The 20,041-nt window shown below is 40.3% G+C and overlaps 1 protein-coding gene across 2 annotated transcripts in view; it reads left to right on the forward strand.

The window, feature by feature from the left end:
• LOC143983825 (keratin, type II cytoskeletal cochleal-like) overlaps positions 1-6,969 on the forward strand; it is a 30,389-nt gene extending 23,420 nt beyond the window's left edge. The window contains exons 1-8 of one of the 2 annotated variants that reach the window (XM_077483922.1): positions 587-814; positions 1,433-1,493; positions 1,578-1,673; positions 1,766-1,930; positions 4,406-4,531; positions 4,912-5,132; positions 6,038-6,066; positions 6,576-6,969. In XM_077483922.1, coding sequence (XP_077340048.1) covers positions 612-814; positions 1,433-1,493; positions 1,578-1,673; positions 1,766-1,930; positions 4,406-4,531; positions 4,912-5,132; positions 6,038-6,066; positions 6,576-6,751 — 1,077 coding nt within the window. In that variant the 5' untranslated portion in view covers positions 587-611 and the 3' untranslated portion in view covers positions 6,752-6,969. Of the gene's footprint in view, positions 1-586; positions 815-1,432; positions 1,494-1,577; positions 1,674-1,765; positions 1,931-4,405; positions 4,532-4,911; positions 5,133-6,037; positions 6,067-6,575 lie in introns of those variants that run through there. The other variant, XM_077483921.1, reaches the window with a different exon arrangement.
• The last annotated feature ends 13,072 nt before the right edge of the window (positions 6,970-20,041 follow it).

The following is a 20,041-nucleotide window of genomic DNA, read 5'->3' on the forward strand; positions in this document are numbered from 1 at the left end:
CATATAGCAGACACTGGGCATGCTAGTTTCCGGCTGGTAATGCACGGTCATGGTGTGCATCCCAAGCCCGTTTCTGTAAATGATGCCATTGGTGCTGGCACGCCGGGTTACTACACATTACGGCTCACCATTTGGTTGCTAGCAGTTACTGCTCACTGATTGCCATTCATTGATTGGTTGCTAGAGGTTATTACACATTACTAGAGGTTACTACAGATTACCACTCAGTAATTGTGTGCTAGAGGTTACTACACATTACCACTCAGCATTTGGTTGCTAGAGGTTACTGCATATTACCGCTCACCATTCAGTTACTAGAGGTTACTGTACATTACCACTCACCATTAGGTTACTAGAGATTATTGCACACTGATTGCCTGCACCTCAGTGTCCCCCTCTGCAAGTTGTTCAGTCCCGCCACTGCTTTTTTAATCTCCACCCCCGATGCTGATAGAAGGCTGCTGAAGAAGAATGCACATACAGCCCGCTCTGTGTCTCTTTGATCTCCATGAGTGCTGACCAGAGAAGAAGGGAGGGTGTCATCAAATAGAGCCCGCCCTGCCTCACTCCCTATCATATACTCACAGCTGGAGAAGCAAGCTCTGTAGAACATGCAGCCCACAGCTGTGCCCCGTCACAGTGTGGCCGTAAGAGAACAAGTGGGGTTGATCGGCTGCACCTGCTACAGAGATACCACTGCCTCCAGGGAACCTGTCTACCATTTGTCCCGGCCCCGCTCTTACCTTACTTACAGGAACAACTTGAAGCCAGGAGTCGGGGGTGGAGCTGGGAGGGAGAGACGCTCTGCACAAAGGTACTTTTCTCCTCTGCTGTCATCGATTTCCAGGACACCGGGGAGGGGGCTGGCTGCAGTGAGGACACTCCCACCGAGTGGAGCCCAGTGTAGGAAATTGTTCCGGCACTGGGATCCGGGACTCCAGCCCAGATCTGGACTTACCACAAATCGCGTGAAAATCCAGCAGAATCCAGAATGGTTGGGAAGTATGTCTTTAGTAAATCAACCCCATAGTGTTTGCATTTGTTTCTGCAGTGAGCTCCTACGGAATCAACTGTAGAAGCATCAGTAGCCCAGGAGATGATAATTTCAGCTCCAGGGCTCAGGACAGAATGCTGACTGTCATTGACAGCCTTCAGTTTCAGCCAAAACTCCTGCTGGAACACACAGGAGCTACAGATTCCCAGAGACATTTCAAAACAGCACTGGGACAAATAGTCACTCTACTCACACCATTTTAATTTGGCACTGGGGACTCAAATGGTTTAGAATGTAAAAAAAAAAACTAAAGATGGGTTCAAGGCATAAAGATTAGCAATACAAATATTATAAAAATGTTATAAAAACAGTTAATAATATACAGGTTGTTTAGCATGTAAGGGATATATGAGAAAATAAAAACATGTATTTTTACAGATATGAAGATGAAGTCAACAGAAGAACAGGTGCCGAGAATGAATTTGTTTCTCTGAAGAGGGTAAACATTTTATATTCACAACTTTCTGTATTGTCTGTTAAAGCAACACTAATAACATGAATAACTCTGTATTTCTAACTTTAGGATGTTGATGCTGCTTTCATGAACAAAGCTGAACTTCAGGCCAAGGCCGACTCCCTGAGTGATGAGATCAGCTTCCTTAGGACCCTGTATGATGCGGTAAATAATGCTCCTTTTGGATCATAAGTACATTCATTAATTCATTTATACTGCTGTACTGTAGCTGCATTACATATTTTCTACATTTTCAGGAAATCAATCAACTCCAAGCTCAGATTTCCGACACTTCAGTTCTTGTGTCCATGGACAACAGCCGAGACCTAGACATCAATGGTATCATCGCCGATGTCAGAGCTCAATATGAAGAGATTGCTAACAGAAGCAGAGCAGAGGCTGAAGCCATGTACCAATCCAGGGTGAGTGTGTTATAATTGGAGCGACAAGGCAACAAGTATCATCATGTATAGTAATTCAGAATAGATATAAGCAGCTATGAATAGCTGAATAGTTTGAATAACTGATTGAGAGGAAAATGGTATATGTTCACCACAGCCGATATTCTGCCATGGTTTATTTTAAAACAATATATTAATTTAATGAGACTAACGCTGTCAGTACAGGTACCCAGTGCTAAAACACCATTAGTGTGCTGCCACCCGGCTAGCTTGAGGCCATCTGTATAATAGATCATAATTTTACATTTTGATTTCAGCCAACCCTTAAAATCAACATAATATGCTATGTATATGTAGCACTCGCCCCCCTAGGAACTGATGATGAATTTATAATCCTGTACCCTGCCTATCAACCCCAAGAACAGTCTCTACCCCCTTGGCACACCTGTATGGTAATATGAGTGTGGGACCCAGCAGTAAAGAGAAACACAGTAATGATACACTACACGGTATATTTACCGTAACCTTGGGACCCGTCACTTCACCAGCTGTGATAGATACAGACTCACACAGGATATCAATTCACCATTTAGAAAGTTTACTGGAATGGTAAATAAACATATGGAACAATGTGTTCAGATATAAACAGTAAATGACAACGGATGACCATCAACAAGGATGTGAGAACTGTAAATTCAACAATCAATGTATAGAGTATGGGGGTGCAGTAGGACAAATGTCTAATATCCTCAAAGATCTATATCAACCACCTTACCACTGAAGCCTCAACATAGACACACTAAATTGCAGAGTAATGTCTTTCACGTGTAATGACACCATACAGTATTTAACCTATACTCAAGGGCTCCCCCTAGGTTATAATGCAATGTCCCAAATGCAAAGTGAACTGTAATGGTTTGTGGAAGGTGATCAAAGTTCCTTGTCTTCTTGGTCTTCCGCTAGCTTATGGTATTAGACTGCAGTATTTGTAAGTCCAAACAGGGAAACAGTAGACAGCAGACTGTAGGATAAATGATGCACTGGTAATTGTGTACTTGCAGATATAAGGCGCTTATAATACTTTCTCTTTAGCAGTGGATGTGATTCAGCATTGACTTTATAGCACAGGGAAGGCAAACCCTGAAGTTCTACTGTATGCAGCCTATGGATAAGTGAGATCACTCCTGTGGGAAAACAAGTCTCACCAGCAGTCTACAGACAACTCACTTAGTCAACAGTACACTTTACTGAAGTGGGCAGATGCCCTTCTCACCATGTAGACCCAGAGGCTGTGAGGCTCCGTACAGACTTTCCTCCTGGTGTCTCAGTCTGATGAAAGATGGCTCTGTCTACGCTGTATCTGCTCCTCTGGATAGCTGAGGTGCAGATGGCTTCAAATGCTCTGAAGCGCAGACCAATTCTCCTGCTGGATCAGCAGGGCAATTCACAGGGCAATTCTGGTGCAGGCGATCTGCTCTCTGCTGTAGGCCCCAGGAGCGCCCGGCCCTGGGCCCACACACAGACCTCCTGCTATGTGTTGAACGGTGTCCAGAGAGACCAAAAGCATGCCACTCCTGTCCTTTTATATGCTTACTCAGCAGGCTGTTCTGGGACTTGGCATTGTGGGTAGGTGAACTGGGCATTGTGGGTCAGTAGTTCACAGACTGAGCTTTAGTACATGAGTCACTTCCGTATTAAACTATATCTCCCACAATGCTTTGTAACTCTGCTTCACAGAAACTGTTCACAGAAACTAAACAAAAGTCTTAATAGCATTAAAAGGACACTAGAGGGAGCCAAACTCTTACTTAAAGAACATCACATTATTTAGCATGATAACTTGGTCACAACCCCGACACATCATATAGTTCCGACTAAAGTTAATGCTAAAAAGCTAAATTTAAGAGCATCTCTTCCCTTCCAAAAAATCAATTATACTGCATTTTAAGGCTCCTTAGATGTGGTGCCTGCATTTGTTTTCATTTTGGCCTTTTTACCTTTTTTTTTTTCACTTGCCAGTACTGCAAAAAACACAATTCTTTCCCCCCACTCTGCTGTATCTATGGAGGGAGCCGTGGTTTTTACTTTGACTTCAAATATGTCTTCCTCCCCATCTCTATTGCATGTTAGTGGATGGGATTAGTAGTTTACAGAAGGAAGAAAGCATTGTCTGTGCGCTCAGTTGAACTCACTAGAAGTAACCAAGACACTGCATTTCTGGAAAGATCATACACTTTTTTTTTTACTTGCTGAAATGGTTTTTAGCATGAAAAGGAAAATGTATTTATTCATCAAAGTCCTGGTAATCTGAAATATGTGATATCTTCTACTTATGATAATTATATTTAAAATAGTAGTATTATATATTTTAACAATATGCAGTTTCCTATGAGACATGAGCCTTCAAATGAAATGGTGCATGGAATAACAAATGGAATTAAAACATTTGGTTTTCACAAATATTCAGAATTTTCTTCTTTTTTTTATTATCTACAGTTTGAAGACCTGCGAATGGCAGCTGGAAGAAATGGAAACGATCTGCAGAACAGCCAAAATGAGATTGCAGATCTCAATCGAACAATTCAGAAGCTTAAAGGTGAAATTGAATGTGCAAAATCCCAGGTATGAATCCAGAGTCTTTTTTATAATTTTATGGCCAACTTTACAATATTGTTAGCACCTCTGATTTAGGGTTTTTAACAGTTTCATAGCGCTTGTTTAGATGCATGTTTAATGTTATATTTTTCCAGATTTAAACTGACCAGAAATTTCTTTTGCTTCCCATTTTTACATTTTTATATTGGATATATTAAAATTTCTTAGTAGTATGTAATGTATTGTTTTCTTGTTGATATAAATAAAATTTCTTTAGCACTTGTTGCATTGAGATCCTTTTTGCTCATGTATATTTTGTCAAGCTTATTGAACTTAAATAAAACAAAGCAGGTGATACTCAATTTACCAGAATAAAAAAAGAATGCATGTTATTTCATCATTTCTAGCGTGCTGCACTTGAAGCTGCCATCAGGGAAGCTGAGGAAAATGGTGAAGCTGCTGTCAGGGATGCCAAGCAAAAATTGTCTGAATTGGAGGCTGCCCTACAGAATGCCAAACAGGACATGGCTCGCCAACTAAGAGAATACCAGGAACTGATGAATGTTAAACTGGCTCTGGATATTGAGATTGCCACTTATAAGAAAATGCTGGAAGGAGAAGAGCACAGGTATATATTTCAGATGTCAGGCAAGGAACGTGCTAACTGGAAATGAAAATAAAAAAATGACTTCATCAGTCTTCTGCTGCTCTTTTAATATCCATTGCCAGGCTTGGGGTAGGGAGGTGGCCTAGCTGTGTTATTTAGCTACATCAGAGAAAAGTCAGGTCACCAGGATGACTGTGCTGTGTGGCAGAGCCAGAGTGTAAATTTCAGTATGGACATCAAGAGTATTATTAGACTGGGGGTCTGCAAAAGTTGTAGATTCCTACAGACAGAAATATTTTTGCTAATCTGTTACAATTGGGCAGCAATATTCAAATGGACAGGTACTTTATGTAAGGGTCAGAAACGAGGAGTGTGCATTTTCTTTATATGTAAGAAATACATTTTAGTACTCTACCCAGATAGCAAATATAACTTGCCACAAATTTGTGGCAGTGCTGATATGGAAGTCTCTTAACTTGGTGCACATTTTCTCTGGCAAGTTGTACACTTGCAGAGCTCTTGAAGCACATGTTCTAGTTAACACTTTTCTAATTTGTAGCAACTTTGCATGGCAAGTCTCTAGCAAGAGCAAAGTTGCAGTGGTGAGTCTACAGCAAGAGCTCTGCAAGTCTACAGAATGAAAATTCAGCCACAGTGACCCCTGTGGTAGAAGGACTTTTGTACAACATAACTGAACCAGAACTTGCAGCAGAGTTGCAGAATGTTTGCAGAGAAAGTTGATCTGGAGTCATACAATGTGGACTTGCTGCAATTGTGCAAAAAACGTGTGAAGTCTGGCAAGTCTAGCAATAGCTTAGCAAGTAATTTTCAAACTTGCAGCACAAGTATCTGGATTTCTGCCTGATAGAAAAAATCTTAGAAAATGAAATTCATGCTTAAGTTCTGTTCATTTTTCTCTTTTTCAGGATAGGTGCAGAGGGACATGTAAACATTTGTAAGTAAAACAATTTGTTCCATATATAAAAAAACCTATGCGTAAATTCACACACGGTATTAATGTGAATTATATGCCTCCCAAATTTAGTGTGAAAATATTTTGAATAAAGTTTATTTACTAATGAATAATTTATCATTTCTATTAATTATTCTTACCATAGATACTATACTCTAAATTATGTGTTAATGTTTTTGGAATTAATAATACCGTGCACAGTTCATGATGTGCAGTTTCTAATTTCAGGCAAACACAATCTATCTGAAACTAACTACACCTATCTTTATATTCTAAAATGTAGAGATAGGAGGACTAGCGGGGGTGGGTCAGTGAATCTTTAATTAAAGTATACTTTCCCTTGAAGAAAATTTGAATAGACTTGTTGCATTCATAACAGCGCATTGTCTTCTGAACTACTTTGCCTGAACGTATGAATACCTGAATGTATTTACATATTGCCTGGAATGGCAAAGCTTACCATATTGACATCATTTATCCATTTGTTTCAGCTGTCCTGCACTCCAGCACTGGAGGAAAACACCATTCTACAGGAAAGTCCCATGAAGCTAGTGGCCACCACCACCAACACCACCAACACCACCATCATCATAATAAGGGAGGGTTCAGCTCCAGAAGCCATGTCCCCATAAGCAAGCATCACTCCAGCCATGGACATCACTGCTAAAGTGAAGACCTATATACAGAGATATGATGAAGCTGCTCAATCGATGCATGGCATAAAAGCCTACATAGAAATGTAGAAATCTCCTTTTCATATTATGTCTATATATGAATTGGGGTGCTGGCTTGTTTATTAGTGTAGTCTAAATATAATGTTTGCTGTATATATTTGTGACATTGTATGCTGTACAATGCTTCAATAAACAGTAATCCATGTTCTGACATCTGTTGTAATTATAAATACTGACACTAGTTGAAATTACATTTCCCACAGAACATTTACAGTAGTTGATGATTTACAATTCAAATTTTGAGCACTGGGAGTATAAAAATGGATAAAGGGACAAGCTCAGCTCATTCCCTTTTTATATCACCCTCATTTATACAGAAAACACATATTATGCATGTCTGCTAAGCAGATTTTACCATTGTCAATAGTTCTTGTCCCAATAAAGTCTACTGTATAATGTTCCACTCACACATTTTAGTACATGTCCTGGTAGATGCAGATTAACCTACCAGCCAGACCAGAATTGGACTAACCATATGCTCTAGAACAACCTTTCTCTACCAGGGTTCTGTGACATACTAGGATTCCTGCTAAGATTGCTTGGGGTTCAAAAAGCTTTCAGCAATTGGGAATTGATTTCTCACTTATCCTGACCACCATTGTAAAAAGGATCATTTTACATTGACATCAATGAAAGGACGCACTTTTTTCACCAACTACTATGTTAGGGAACACCACATTTGTTACTGTTTGTAGTTCTTTTTCTGTTATTATTATTAATTTAATTTTAAGATTTTTACTTTATATAATGTTAATGTATAGAACAAAGGGTATATAAAAATGATCTTCCCTTGTCAAATATGATAGGTAGGTTACATTGTTTAATCTTTTTTTTGCAAATTTTTGACCATAGTAATAGCCTGCAGGTATAATTATTGTTATCAGGGGTTCCCCAGGACATGGACAATATTTAAATGATTCCCTTAGGCTCCTGTTTAAGAATTAAAAGTTAGCAGCTATAAAGATGTATTAAAATTGTAGCTGCTGACTTTTAACAAACAGCCACTTACCTGTCCTACGACCCAGAAATGTACTCAGCCCAAGCATTTTTATCTTTTATCCGTTGTTCCCAGTGCTGGTCTTTTAACTATGGGCACCTGGTAATGACAGCTTGCAGCTCCACAACTGGGTGCCCACTGCACATGCATGGGTGATGAGGCGCATTGTGAATGGTTCCACAGTCTTCTGGGACCGGTCATGTGTCCCAGATGAGAGGGAGGGGAGGGGGAGAACTTCAGCTTCCGACCACCTAGGTAGTCAGAGCGGAAGAGGGAGTGAGTACCTCTAAAAATTGGGTACCCGCTCCCCCTACCCCCTCTTCCCCAAAAGCTCTAGTTCATACTCAGGAGCGGGTGAGGAGGCCTTAAGAAGGAACTTTACCTTTTGGGTGTAGCTCCACTTTAAGCGGCAAAAAAAAGATCTACAGCATTTCATTTATTCTGTTATTTTAGTTTTTTTATGTATAGAATCTAGGGTCTGACCAGCCCAGGAATTCTGAAACATTTCAGAATTGTCAGAATGCTGATTTAGGCCTGCCAGTATGTTTTTTTTTACTGTGGAAAGAAACCTGAGGAAGCCTGAGAACAATATGTAAAATGATATACTGACAGAAAAAAGTTAGACGTGAACCCAAGACTCCAAAGCTGCAATATTGTAATGCATCACTGTAATGGTGAGCAACTGCTCCTGATAGGAACGGAAATGCTGAAGGGAAGTATCAATTCATCTTCCTCCAATTTCTAAATACCGTATATACTCGAGTATAAGCCGAGATTTTCAGCCTCTTTTTTGAGGCTGAAAGTGCCCCCCTCGGCTTATACTCGAGTCATCGCTGTCTGCCCGCTCGATCAGCGTGTCGAGCAGACAGACAGCGGCCATTCTGATTCAAAAGCCGCGCCTCCGGCTCCGCCTTCGCCTGTGATAGGCGGAACACTGAATTTCCCAGCAGCCTGTGTTCCGCCTATCACGGACGTCGTATCATCCTCGTACTACGGACGAGGATGATACGACGTCTGTGATAGGCGGAACACAGGCTGCTGGGAAATTCAGTGTTCCGCCTATCACAGGCGAAGGCGGCGGCGCAGCTTTTGAACTTTACAATGGCCGCCGACGAAGAGGGCACGGGACGGCACGGCACGGGACGGGACGGGACGGGGGCAAGGCAAGGCACGACACGGGACGGATGCAAGGAGGCAAGGCACGGCACGGGACGGAGGCAAGGAGGCAAGGCACGGGACGGAGGCTCGGGACAAAGGTAGGCTGGACACACACACACACACACACACACACACACACACACACACACACACACACACACACACACGGTTGGAGACACACACAGGGATGGATGGATGGATGGATGGAGACACACACACACAGGGATGGATGGATGGATGGATGGAGACACACACACACAGGGATGGATGGATGGATGGATGGAGACACACACACACAGGGATGGATGGATGGATGGACACACACACACACAGGGATGGATGGACGGACACACAGGGATGGACGGACACACAGGGATGGACGGACACACAGGGATGGACGGACACACAGGGATGGACGGACACACACACAGGGATGGACAGGCATGTCTCACCCTCGGCTTATACACGAGTCAATAAGTTTGCCAGTTTTTTTGGGGGTAAATTGGGGGCCTCGGCTTATATTCGGGTCGGCCTATACTCGAGTATATACGGTACATAAAGATTATTTCAGGAAAATAATTTTCACTTGATAAATGAGGTGCAGCTGCATAACCTTACAATTTTCACTAACCTAGGTGGATAGTTTATATTGTGGTTTTCAATAAACATCCATACCGATCCTGAGGGTTCAAAAGAGGTACATAAAACAAAACCTGATTACATATTTTATATAAATAGGCAGGAGTTGAATGACCCCAGACAAAGTTATATAAGATAATGGTCACCTTATAAGTCTATGTAAATGTGAACTTAACTTGATGATATTCAGTTTTGTTAAAGGACTGCATATCATAAATGTTTGCATTTTCTCTTTGGTAAAAACAGTTTTCAATGTTATCGTCTTTTACATGGTGACAATGATGGACAATGCCTGTACAATTAGACCATAGTCTCCACCGAAAGTGCATGTGGCAGTGTGAAACACAGGAAAGCAACTGAGAGACCGAGTGTTGTCACCCTATAACAGGAAGTACCAGAAAAAAGATGATGGCAGGATCACCAGATAATATTTGAACTGCTTTCTGTCCGCGCTATAGCCATATGATGGCTACAGTGCGGACATATATTGGCGGGAGGCCATCAATAGACATCCTCCCCTTTGCACGTTCCCCAATGAGACTCGGGTGATCACAGATCCCAATCCCAGCCCCTTACCCCGTGATCAGCTGTCAGTCAACGACAGCTGATCACGTGATGGAAACAGAAGATTGGCAATCTTTTTTTTTTCTTCTCATGCTGAGAGTGTGAGGAGAAAAAAAGCCAATCTCTGGCTTCTGTATAAAGGACATCGGTCCTGAAGAGGAAGAGGCACAGCCACCTCATCTGTGCCCACCAGTGCCGCCTGTCAGTATCACCTGCCAGTACCCACAGTGCATATCAGTGCCACCAATTAGTGCACACCGGTGTATAGCAGTGCCAATAAATCAGTGCCACCTATCAATGCCCATGAGTAGCACTTATCAATGCCCACCAGTGGTGCCAATCAATGCCTCATCAATGTCACCTAGAAGTGCTGCCTATCAGTGTCACCTACCAGTACAACCCATCACTGCCATCTATCAGTGCCCATCAGTGCCAGCTATCAGTGTCACTTTTTAATGCCTTTCAGTGCCTCCCTTCAGTGATGCTCATCAGTGCCACCTCTCAGTGCCACCTCTTAGTGCCCACCAGTACCACCTATCAGTGCCCATCAGTGGTGCCCATCAATTAAACTATTTTGTATTTTTTTTTACATTTTTGTTTTTTTTTTCATATTTTTAACAAAAATTTAAAAACCCAGAAGCGATCAAATACCACCAAAAGAAAGCTCTATATGTGGAACAAAAAAAATCATATGGGTACAGTGTTGTGACCGTGCAATTGTCGTTCAAAGAGTGACAGCGCTGAAACCTGAAAATTGGTCTGGGCAGGAGGGGGGTTTAAGTGCCCAGTAAGTGGTTAATGAGAGCTAAACATTAAAAAAATAAAATGACCTTTGAAAATACATGTTTTGGGGGGAGAAGGCGGAGCCTAGCCAAGAGGTAATGCTGGCTTAGAGCTCCATTCTCAGCAGGACAACGGAGCCATATAACGGCGGAGGTAACTTGACCCTCCGCACATATATCATACCAAATAGTAGATAAATATCCCTACCTTACATTGGTGACATTTGGGGGGGTCAGAGGAGACTCATGAGGCAGAAAATTAACAAGAAAGCGCCGCCTCACACACACAGCAGTATGGCACTGAAACCCTCCCCCTCTGAGGGGAGACACAGTGAGGAGAACAAACACACAGCCCCTTCTGCTGCTTTACATAAAGATGTTCTCTCATTAAAAACACATAGTCTCTCTAACCAAATACCTGAGAAAAATATGTCAGTTCTGGAGAATTTAGAACTTTCCACACAAAAAGACTTATCCCCTCCTGTAACGCTGAAACAAATAGAAAATCTGCTTCAAAAATCACTAAAAACCACTGCAGATATCATCACCACAAGCCTTACCAAAGAAATTAGAAATACTTGGTCAGCGTACATCAGCACTGGAAATTAGAGCAGACGATCTGGAAAATTATACATCTAATATTGCCTCAGAAATTGATTTTCTTAAAGAGGAAAATGACATATTACAATCCAAATTGGAGGATTTCGAAAATCGTGCAAGACGCTCCAATATACGTATTAGAGGAATACCCGAATCTGTGACTGATTTAAGCGGTGCTATTACTGCACTTTTTCAAGAATTACAACCAGCTATCCCACTAGAGCGTCTTGAAATGGACCGGGTTCATAGAGCCCTAGCACCAAAGAAAATAGATGGTCCTCCCCGTGACATTATCGCAAAATTGCATTTCTACCGCACTAAGAAACTACTGCTAAATACAGCTAGAAATAAAGATCCCCTAATTTTCCAGGGTCATAAATATCAATTATTCACAGACCTCTCACAGATTACAGTCAACAAAAGAAGAACCCTGAAACCACTACTGCAAATATTACAGCGAAATGACATAATCTACCAATGGGGCTTTCCTTTCTCAGTGCGTTTTACTTTCCAAAGTCGCAAATATATGTGCCGAACAGCTAAGGACCTGCAAACTACTTTACAGAAACTAGGGATGATAAACACATCAAGAGATGCTGCGGACACTCGCCAAAAATCATTCTCATATGCTGATAATCCCTCCTCTGCTTCCAGAAGAGAAGAAGACTACAATCCACAGAAAAGAAGTCGCATACAATCTCCACCTCCAGATCTGGCTGACACTATGGACTGATAAACACTTGTACTGAGGCTACTATCTTGCGTTTTCAACAGAATGGCTACTGCCGAGTTTTTTCTCTGACTTCCAATCAATATTTTTATCATAATCTTATTTAAGAAATGTTCCTAATAATTTAGGCACCTTATTATAACTTTTTTTTCTCTCTCTTCTCTTCTTTGTTTCTGAGGTTGCCTTAATCTTACATTTTTATTTTTTGCTTGAAAAATTAAATTATATGATTGGCTCTTGGTGTCCTGCAGGGAAGTTCCTTGCACCCTCTCTTGCTACCCTCAGCAGCTCGGTGCACACCGGGCAGTTGACAGTGGCTCATGTACCCTTGGAGGGAGAGTTTTTCTCCTCCCAACGGACACATTAAGAACATAGATATGTTAAGATATATTTCAATATTGTATATTAATTGTATTTTATTTTTCAGTCATTATCTCCTTTCCCCTCCCTCCCTCCACCCCTATACTCTGGAGACAAATAATTTCTTATATGACACACGTTCTAACATAAACACCAACACATATTTACTTTTACCAACTCCATGGCCCCATTAAACATCATATCATTAAATACTCAGGGACTAAACGTTCCACACAACGCACTAAAGCCTTCCGCACATTTTCATCCAAGAAAGCACATATAGTTTGCCTCCAAGAGACTCATTTTGCGTCACAATCCACTCCCAAATTTTTCAGTAAAGACTACCCCCAAGTATACACAGCTTCGGCCTCCTCTAAAAAACGAGGCGTGCTTATAGCTTTCCATTGCAATACACCATTTTCACTAATGAAGGAAATCAAGGATCCAGAAGGTCGTTACTTGATTCTTAAAGGACACCTACTTGATACCGCTATCACCATTACATCATACTACGCTCCTAACAAAAATCCTATTTCTTTTCTTTCTCATTTATTTCAAACTATAGAACACCACAAAATAGGTACTACAATTCTATGTGGAGATTCTAATCAGACCATATTCCCATTTTTGGATAAATCACCAATCCCACAGTCACATACAGCAGACAAACAACTCTTATCAAAACTAATTACAAAACATAACCTAGTAGATACTTGGAGAGAATTGAATCCAACCAAGAGACAATACACACATTACTCGTTCCCTCATCGCTCATTCTCTAGGATAGACCATATATTTATGTCCATAGGGCTAATTCTAGAAATAATATCTACAAAAATTATTCCCATCCCATAGTCCGATCATAGTGCAGGCTACATTACTGTTGCCTCTATAATTCCAAAAAAAAAATATCCAACATGGATATTAAGAGATTTCCTACTCAAAAATCCAGCTCATAAAAATAATATTGAAATTGCGCTCAAAGATTATATAAAATATAACTCCACACCTGACGTCTCTCCGACTACATTATGGGAAGCACACAAACCTGTTCTCCGTGGCATATGTCTACAGCAAGCAAACATATTCAACAGAGAGCGGAAAATCCTTTGTCAGACTTTAGAAACAAATTTCAATAAATGTCACACAGCATTCCAAAATAACCCTTCTTCTTTATCTAAAATAAATCTTGACAAAGCTAAATTGGAATTTGATCTATTCCTTACTGAAGCAGCGGATAAAACCATCAAGAGATCACAACACAATTTCTATATCAATGCGAATAAACCTCACACACTATTAGCCAGGGCATTAAAATCCTGCCAGAACCCAACGAAACCGATACGTCTGAAAATCTCTAGGGGGGTATACACAAATAATCCTTTAAAAATATTACAAAAATTCAAAACACAATTAAAAAATTTATACTCTTCTAATAATGAGTTGGACCCTTCTAGAGCCAATGATTTTTCTCTCATATATCTCTACCGACACTATCTAAAACACAAATGGAAATGATGGAGGCACAAGTGTCATTTATAGAGGTATCTGAAGTTATCAAAAATCTGAAACTAAATAAAAGACCAGGTCCTGATGGTTTTTCTGCGCTGTATTACAAAACGTTTGTAGACACCCTATCTCCAGTCTTGACAAACACTTTTAATTCCCTTTTGGAGGGTCATTCTTTTAGAAGAGAAACCCTAACTGCAATTATCTGTATGCTCCATAAACCTCACACAGACAATTCAATATGGTCTAATTATCGCCCTATTTCGTTATTAAATTTGGAAATTAAAAATTTTAGCCAAAATTCTAGCTAACAGATTAAATACTATTATAGGCAATCTAATGCATCGTGATCAAGTGGGCTTCATTCCATTACGTCAAGCAGGAGATAATATTAGACGTGCAACACTCCTGTCACATGCCGCTAAAAAAAGACGTATTCCCACTTGTTTCCTTTCTTTAGATATTATGAAAGCTTTTGACACAGTATCTTGGTCATATATGAACTATACCCTTTCCAAATGGGGATTCGGCCCTCATTTTTTACGATGGATCTCTAGTTTGTATCAAGATCCCAAAGCTTATATCAGATATGCAGGGTACAAATCGGACGAGTTTAATATACTGAGGGGGACTCGTCAAGGATGTCCACTTTCGCCATTATTATTTGCTTTACTCATTGAACCTTTAGCACAAAGAATTAGGATGGAACCCACTATAACAGGTATTGAAATGGGTGGCTTTCATCATAAGCTCTGTTTATTCGCAGACTATATTCTCCTTTTTCTATCTCCTCCACATGTTTCGGCCCCAAATCTTATGGTTGTACTACAAGAATTCTTGTTTATTTCGGGCCTTAAGGTCAATATTCAAAAATCTTCAGCATTAAACATTTCACTTGTCGAAAAAGATAAACAATCTTTACAAAATTCACTACCCTTTAAGTGGGTAGATCATAGCCTCCCATATCTGGGTGTGCAGTTTACACCTAACCCCTCCGATTTATTTGCAGCTAATTACCCAGCTCTATTAAAAAATATTACAAGGTCATTATCTAATTGGTCTTCAATGCCGATATCATGGTTTGGGAAAATCAATATCATAAAAATGTCTGTTCTTCCAAAATTTTTATATTTATTCAGAACTCTCCCGATTCATATTCCTGCATATTTTCTTAGGCTGTTTCAACAAAAAGTAACGAAATTTACTTGGGGGAAAATAAAACCCAGACTTCACAAAAAAACACTTGTTCTCCCCAAAGCTTTGGGTGGTTTGGGATTCCCAGACTTTAACATATATTATAAGGCAGCTCAATTATCTCAATTAACAAAATATCACTCTTCTACAGAGATTCCTTTAGGGGTCCTCATTGAAGCTGTAGACTGTGATCCTCTTCCTATAAACAATATATTATGGTTACAACCTGCGGATCGTAAGTCTATAAATAACCCCATTTCTAAGCACTCTCTATCTATATGGGATAGGTATAGAAATTCACATGGTCTGCAATCTCCACAAAATCCGCTATTATCTTTCCACAAGAATCCGACTTTTTACCCAGCCTGGAAATATCCCAAAACCTTTAAAGCTTGGTCTAAGGCTGGTATCACTTGTCTATATAATTTAACTTCAACTATATCAATAAAATCTTTTGCAGATCTATGTGAATTATATAAGCTTCCACAATCAGAAATATTCAGATATCTCCAAATCAAAGATTTTTATACTCCTCTTCTCAATTTAAATGTAAACTTACATAATATTTCTCAATTTGAACGATTTTGTCTCAAGGAACCACATGCTAAAGGTCGTATTACATCATTGTATACACAATTGATATCTGAGGCCGCGTACACACGGGCGGACTGTCTGTCCAACTTAGTCCGCTGAAACGTGTTTCAGCGGACAATCCGCTCGTGTGTGGGCTTCAGCGGACTTTTTCAGCGGACAGTCTGGCGGACTAAGTCTTTCGGAATTTCCGTAATACAGTCCGTCCAAACTTGGTTTCAGCGGACAGTCCGCTCGTGAGTAGGCAAGTTGGACGGACTAAGTATGGCGCATGCTCAGAAAGGATTTACACGGCCGAAGGTTGCATTGCAGTGTATTGGACATCGTATTTCTAGTCCCGTCGTACGTGCTGTACACGTCATCGCGCAAGCTTTCAGCGGACTGTCTGTTCATCGTGTGTGGTCAAGTCCGTTCATTCAAAAGTAGGACGGACTGTCTGTCGGATTGTCTGACGAACTTAGTTGGCCAGACAATCCGCCCGTGTGTACGCGGCCTAATTCTAATACTGTTATACCTAAATATTTGGCCAAGTGGGAAAAAGATTTGGATTGTACGATCGATTCTAGGTCTTGGTCCAACATATGGTCTTTCACAAAATCTTCCTCTATAAATATATTGGCGTCTGAATCATCATATAAAGTTCTCACATGCTGGTATTTGGTTCCTGCGAGAATCGCCAAATTCTCAACAGACAACACTGGCCTCTGCTTTCGTGGCTGTCCAGAAAAAGGTACCTATATACATACCTGGTGGCATTGCTCAATTGTACAATCATTTTGGAAAAAGATCTTTCTGATAATTACAAAATTTTTTGATCGTCCAATTTTTCCAGACCCAATTATAGCTCTCCTTAATTTAAAACCAGCCTTTCTGAATCAGAAACAATTCAAATTAGTTCTTACACTCCTGATAGCCGCAAAGCAGACTATAGCCAATGTGTGGAAAACAGATGTGGTGAATATTGCAGAAACCAAACGTAGAATGAATCAATCTTTCATCCATGCTAAAATGGACGCTATAGATAAAAACCAGATGACAAAGTTTGATATCATATGGAAACCCTGGATTAAATATTATACGTCAGATAATATTGACAACCGAGTTTTATTGTTATGGTGATTAAGATTTTTTATAGAATTACAACATTAGATGATATATAAAACCTCCTCCGGAGAAAAATTTCCCTCCCCTTCCCCTCCTATATACCTTTTATGTTCTTCCCTTACTATATAATACTTACTATAAACATACTTTAGAAGTTATGGTCAAAACTTTAAAATCATATATTTTCTTTTAGACATATTTATATTTTCTTGGGATTAAAATGTTTAAAACTCAGCTATAAGAATGTTTTCAAATTCTAAAATATATAAAGGCCATTTATTGTCATTCCCACGAGAATATCTTGAAATTCTTCTTTGCTTTGTATCATCTGTACTTCAATATGTCTACTTTTTTCTGGTATCACATAATTTGTCTTATATTCTGTACATGTAATTTATTTTAACATAAAATAAAAAATTTTGAACGAGAAAATACATGTTTCTTGTTCAATGTTTTTATTGACGTTCATCAGAAAGAACAATCAACGGAAAAAAAAGGTGAACAATATCTGCCATACATTAGGACATAGGAAAAGGGATCGCATGAATGGGTACAAATGATAAAACAGTAATAACAAACATAACAAACATGTGTAAACAATGTAATCTATTCTGAACACTAAATATAAGGTAGGGAGTATTGTCCAACACGCCCAGACACCCCATATGGGAACAAACTGTGTCATGAGGGGAAGACAGCACAACCAACCTTTAGCTTCAATAGTTATTCTTATTCAAACAATAATATTTGAAGGTATAAGGTAAAATATAGGCAAACATTGGTCCAAGTATGAACTAAACATGAATTAGAAACAATACAATAGCCAGTGTCAATGTGCTATAAGAGGGTTATGCACACAGGGAGATACAGAGCGTTTATTCGGGTCTAGGGGTGTAAACACAGAGATCTAGGAAGCTATCGCACATACTAATTTTCAAAACTACAAAGGAACAGTATAATGAGATAAACAGATATGCAAGGCTTAGCAACGTTGTGAGTCTGACCTGGCAGCAGGTTTGAAGATAGAGGTGATTAGTAGGATGTTAACTACCTAAAAGAAAGTATAAGGAGGGGGCGAGTGGTAGGGGAGTAGAGTGGGGTAAAGGGGAGGGAATGAAGATAGGTGTGAAACCCCAGGTGTTTCTAGAGTGCATCAGTAAGGACGGAGAGGAAATATTTTGGAGATGATGACTCTTATGGGAGCAAAAGAGATATGTCAAAATCTGTGTGGGAAAAAGTGCATCACCCAGGGGGACCAAAGGGCTTCATATTTGGGGATGAGGCACCTCTAATGTCCCGTACACATTATTGAACATTGATTGGACATTCCAACAACAAAATCCATGCATTTGTTCAGACGGATGTTGGCTCAAACTTGTCTTGCATACACACGGTCACACAAATCTTGCTGGAAATTCCGAACATCAATAACGCGGTGACGTAAAACACGTACAACGAGCCGAGAAAAGTTCAATAGCTAGCGCAGCTCTTCTGCTTGATTCCGAGCATGCATGGAACTTTGTGCATCCGAATTGTGTACACACGATCGAAATTTACGACAACAGATTTTGTTGTTGGAAAATTTGAGATCATCCAGATCTCAAATTTTGTTTGACGGAAATACCGATGGAAAATGTTCGATGGAGCCTACACACGGTCAGAATTTCCAACAAAAAGCTCCCATCGAACATTTTCCGTCTGAAAATCTGACCGTGTGTACGGGGCATAAGTGCAATATTAACCCCTTCCCGCCGAGCGTACGCAGATCTGCGTACTCGGCTTCCGGGGGGTATACCGGGATGATGCCCGCACCTGCAGGCATCATCCCGGTACTGTTTTCTTCAGCAGGCGATTGGCTTGTCCCCCCCTCCCGCTGCCTCCCGCCGCTGTTACCGGTGCTCCCAATCGATCGGGAGCACCGATTATGTGTGCGATGCCTCCGGCCGCTGGGGAGGAACTGGAACGAAGCCGTAATCGGCTTCGTTCCAGTCTCCTCATAGTAAACACGGAAATGACGTCACTTCCCGTTTACTCGGCTGCCAATGGCGCCGGGTTTAAAAATATATACGGTATTCAGAATCACCGTTTTCAGCGATCTGAATACATTAAAGTGTAAAGGAGGGGTGGGGGGTCTTTTAGACCCCCGATCCCTCCATAAAGAGTACCTGCCACCACCTATTACTGTCACAAGGGATGTTTATATTCCTTGTGACAGCAATAAAAGTGATCATTTTTTAAAAAAAACAATTAAGACATTTTAAAATAAATAAAAAAATAAAAAAAAAATTTTAAAGCGCCCGCCGTCCCCGCGAGCTCGCGAAGCAAAGAAAACGCATGCAGAAGTCGCGCCCGCGTATGTAAACGGTGTTCAAATCACACATGTGAGGTATCGCCGCGATCGTCAGAGTGAGAGCAATAATTCTAGCACTAGACCTCCTCTGTAACGCTAACCTGGTAACTGTAAAAAAAATTTAAAGCGTCGCCTATTGAGATTTTTAGGTACCGTACTTTGTTGTCAATCCACAAGTGCGTGCGATTATAAAGTGTGACATGTTTGGTATCTATTTACTCGGCATAACATTATCTTTTGCATTATGCAAAAAAATTGGGCTAATTTTACTGTTTTTTTTTTTTTAATTCATGAAAGTGTCCCTTTTCCCAAAAAGTTACGTTTAAAACACCGCTGCGCAAATACCGTGTGACATAAAATATTGCAACAATCGCCGTTTTATTCTCTAAAGTCTCTGCTAAAAAATATATATATAATGTTTGGGGGTTCCAAGTAATTTTCTAGCAAAAAATATGGATTTTAACTTGTAAACACCAAATGCCAAAAATAGGCTTAGTCATGAAAGGGTTAAAACAGTATCATTTATTGCACAAGATTAAAAAAAAAACTTACAAGATATAAGTGGGATTATTGCTCATCATAAGTATGTAGTCCTGGCAGTTCCACTGCATCCCAAATGCTCCTTGCACGATCTGGGTAGCTGGG

The sequence above is a fragment of the Lithobates pipiens genome, unplaced genomic scaffold (assembly GCF_037356315.1).
Source record: "Lithobates pipiens isolate NorthernLeopardFrog02 unplaced genomic scaffold, aLitPip1_a1.2 Scaffold_16, whole genome shotgun sequence".
Classification (NCBI taxonomy): domain Eukaryota; kingdom Metazoa; phylum Chordata; class Amphibia; order Anura; family Ranidae; genus Lithobates; species Lithobates pipiens.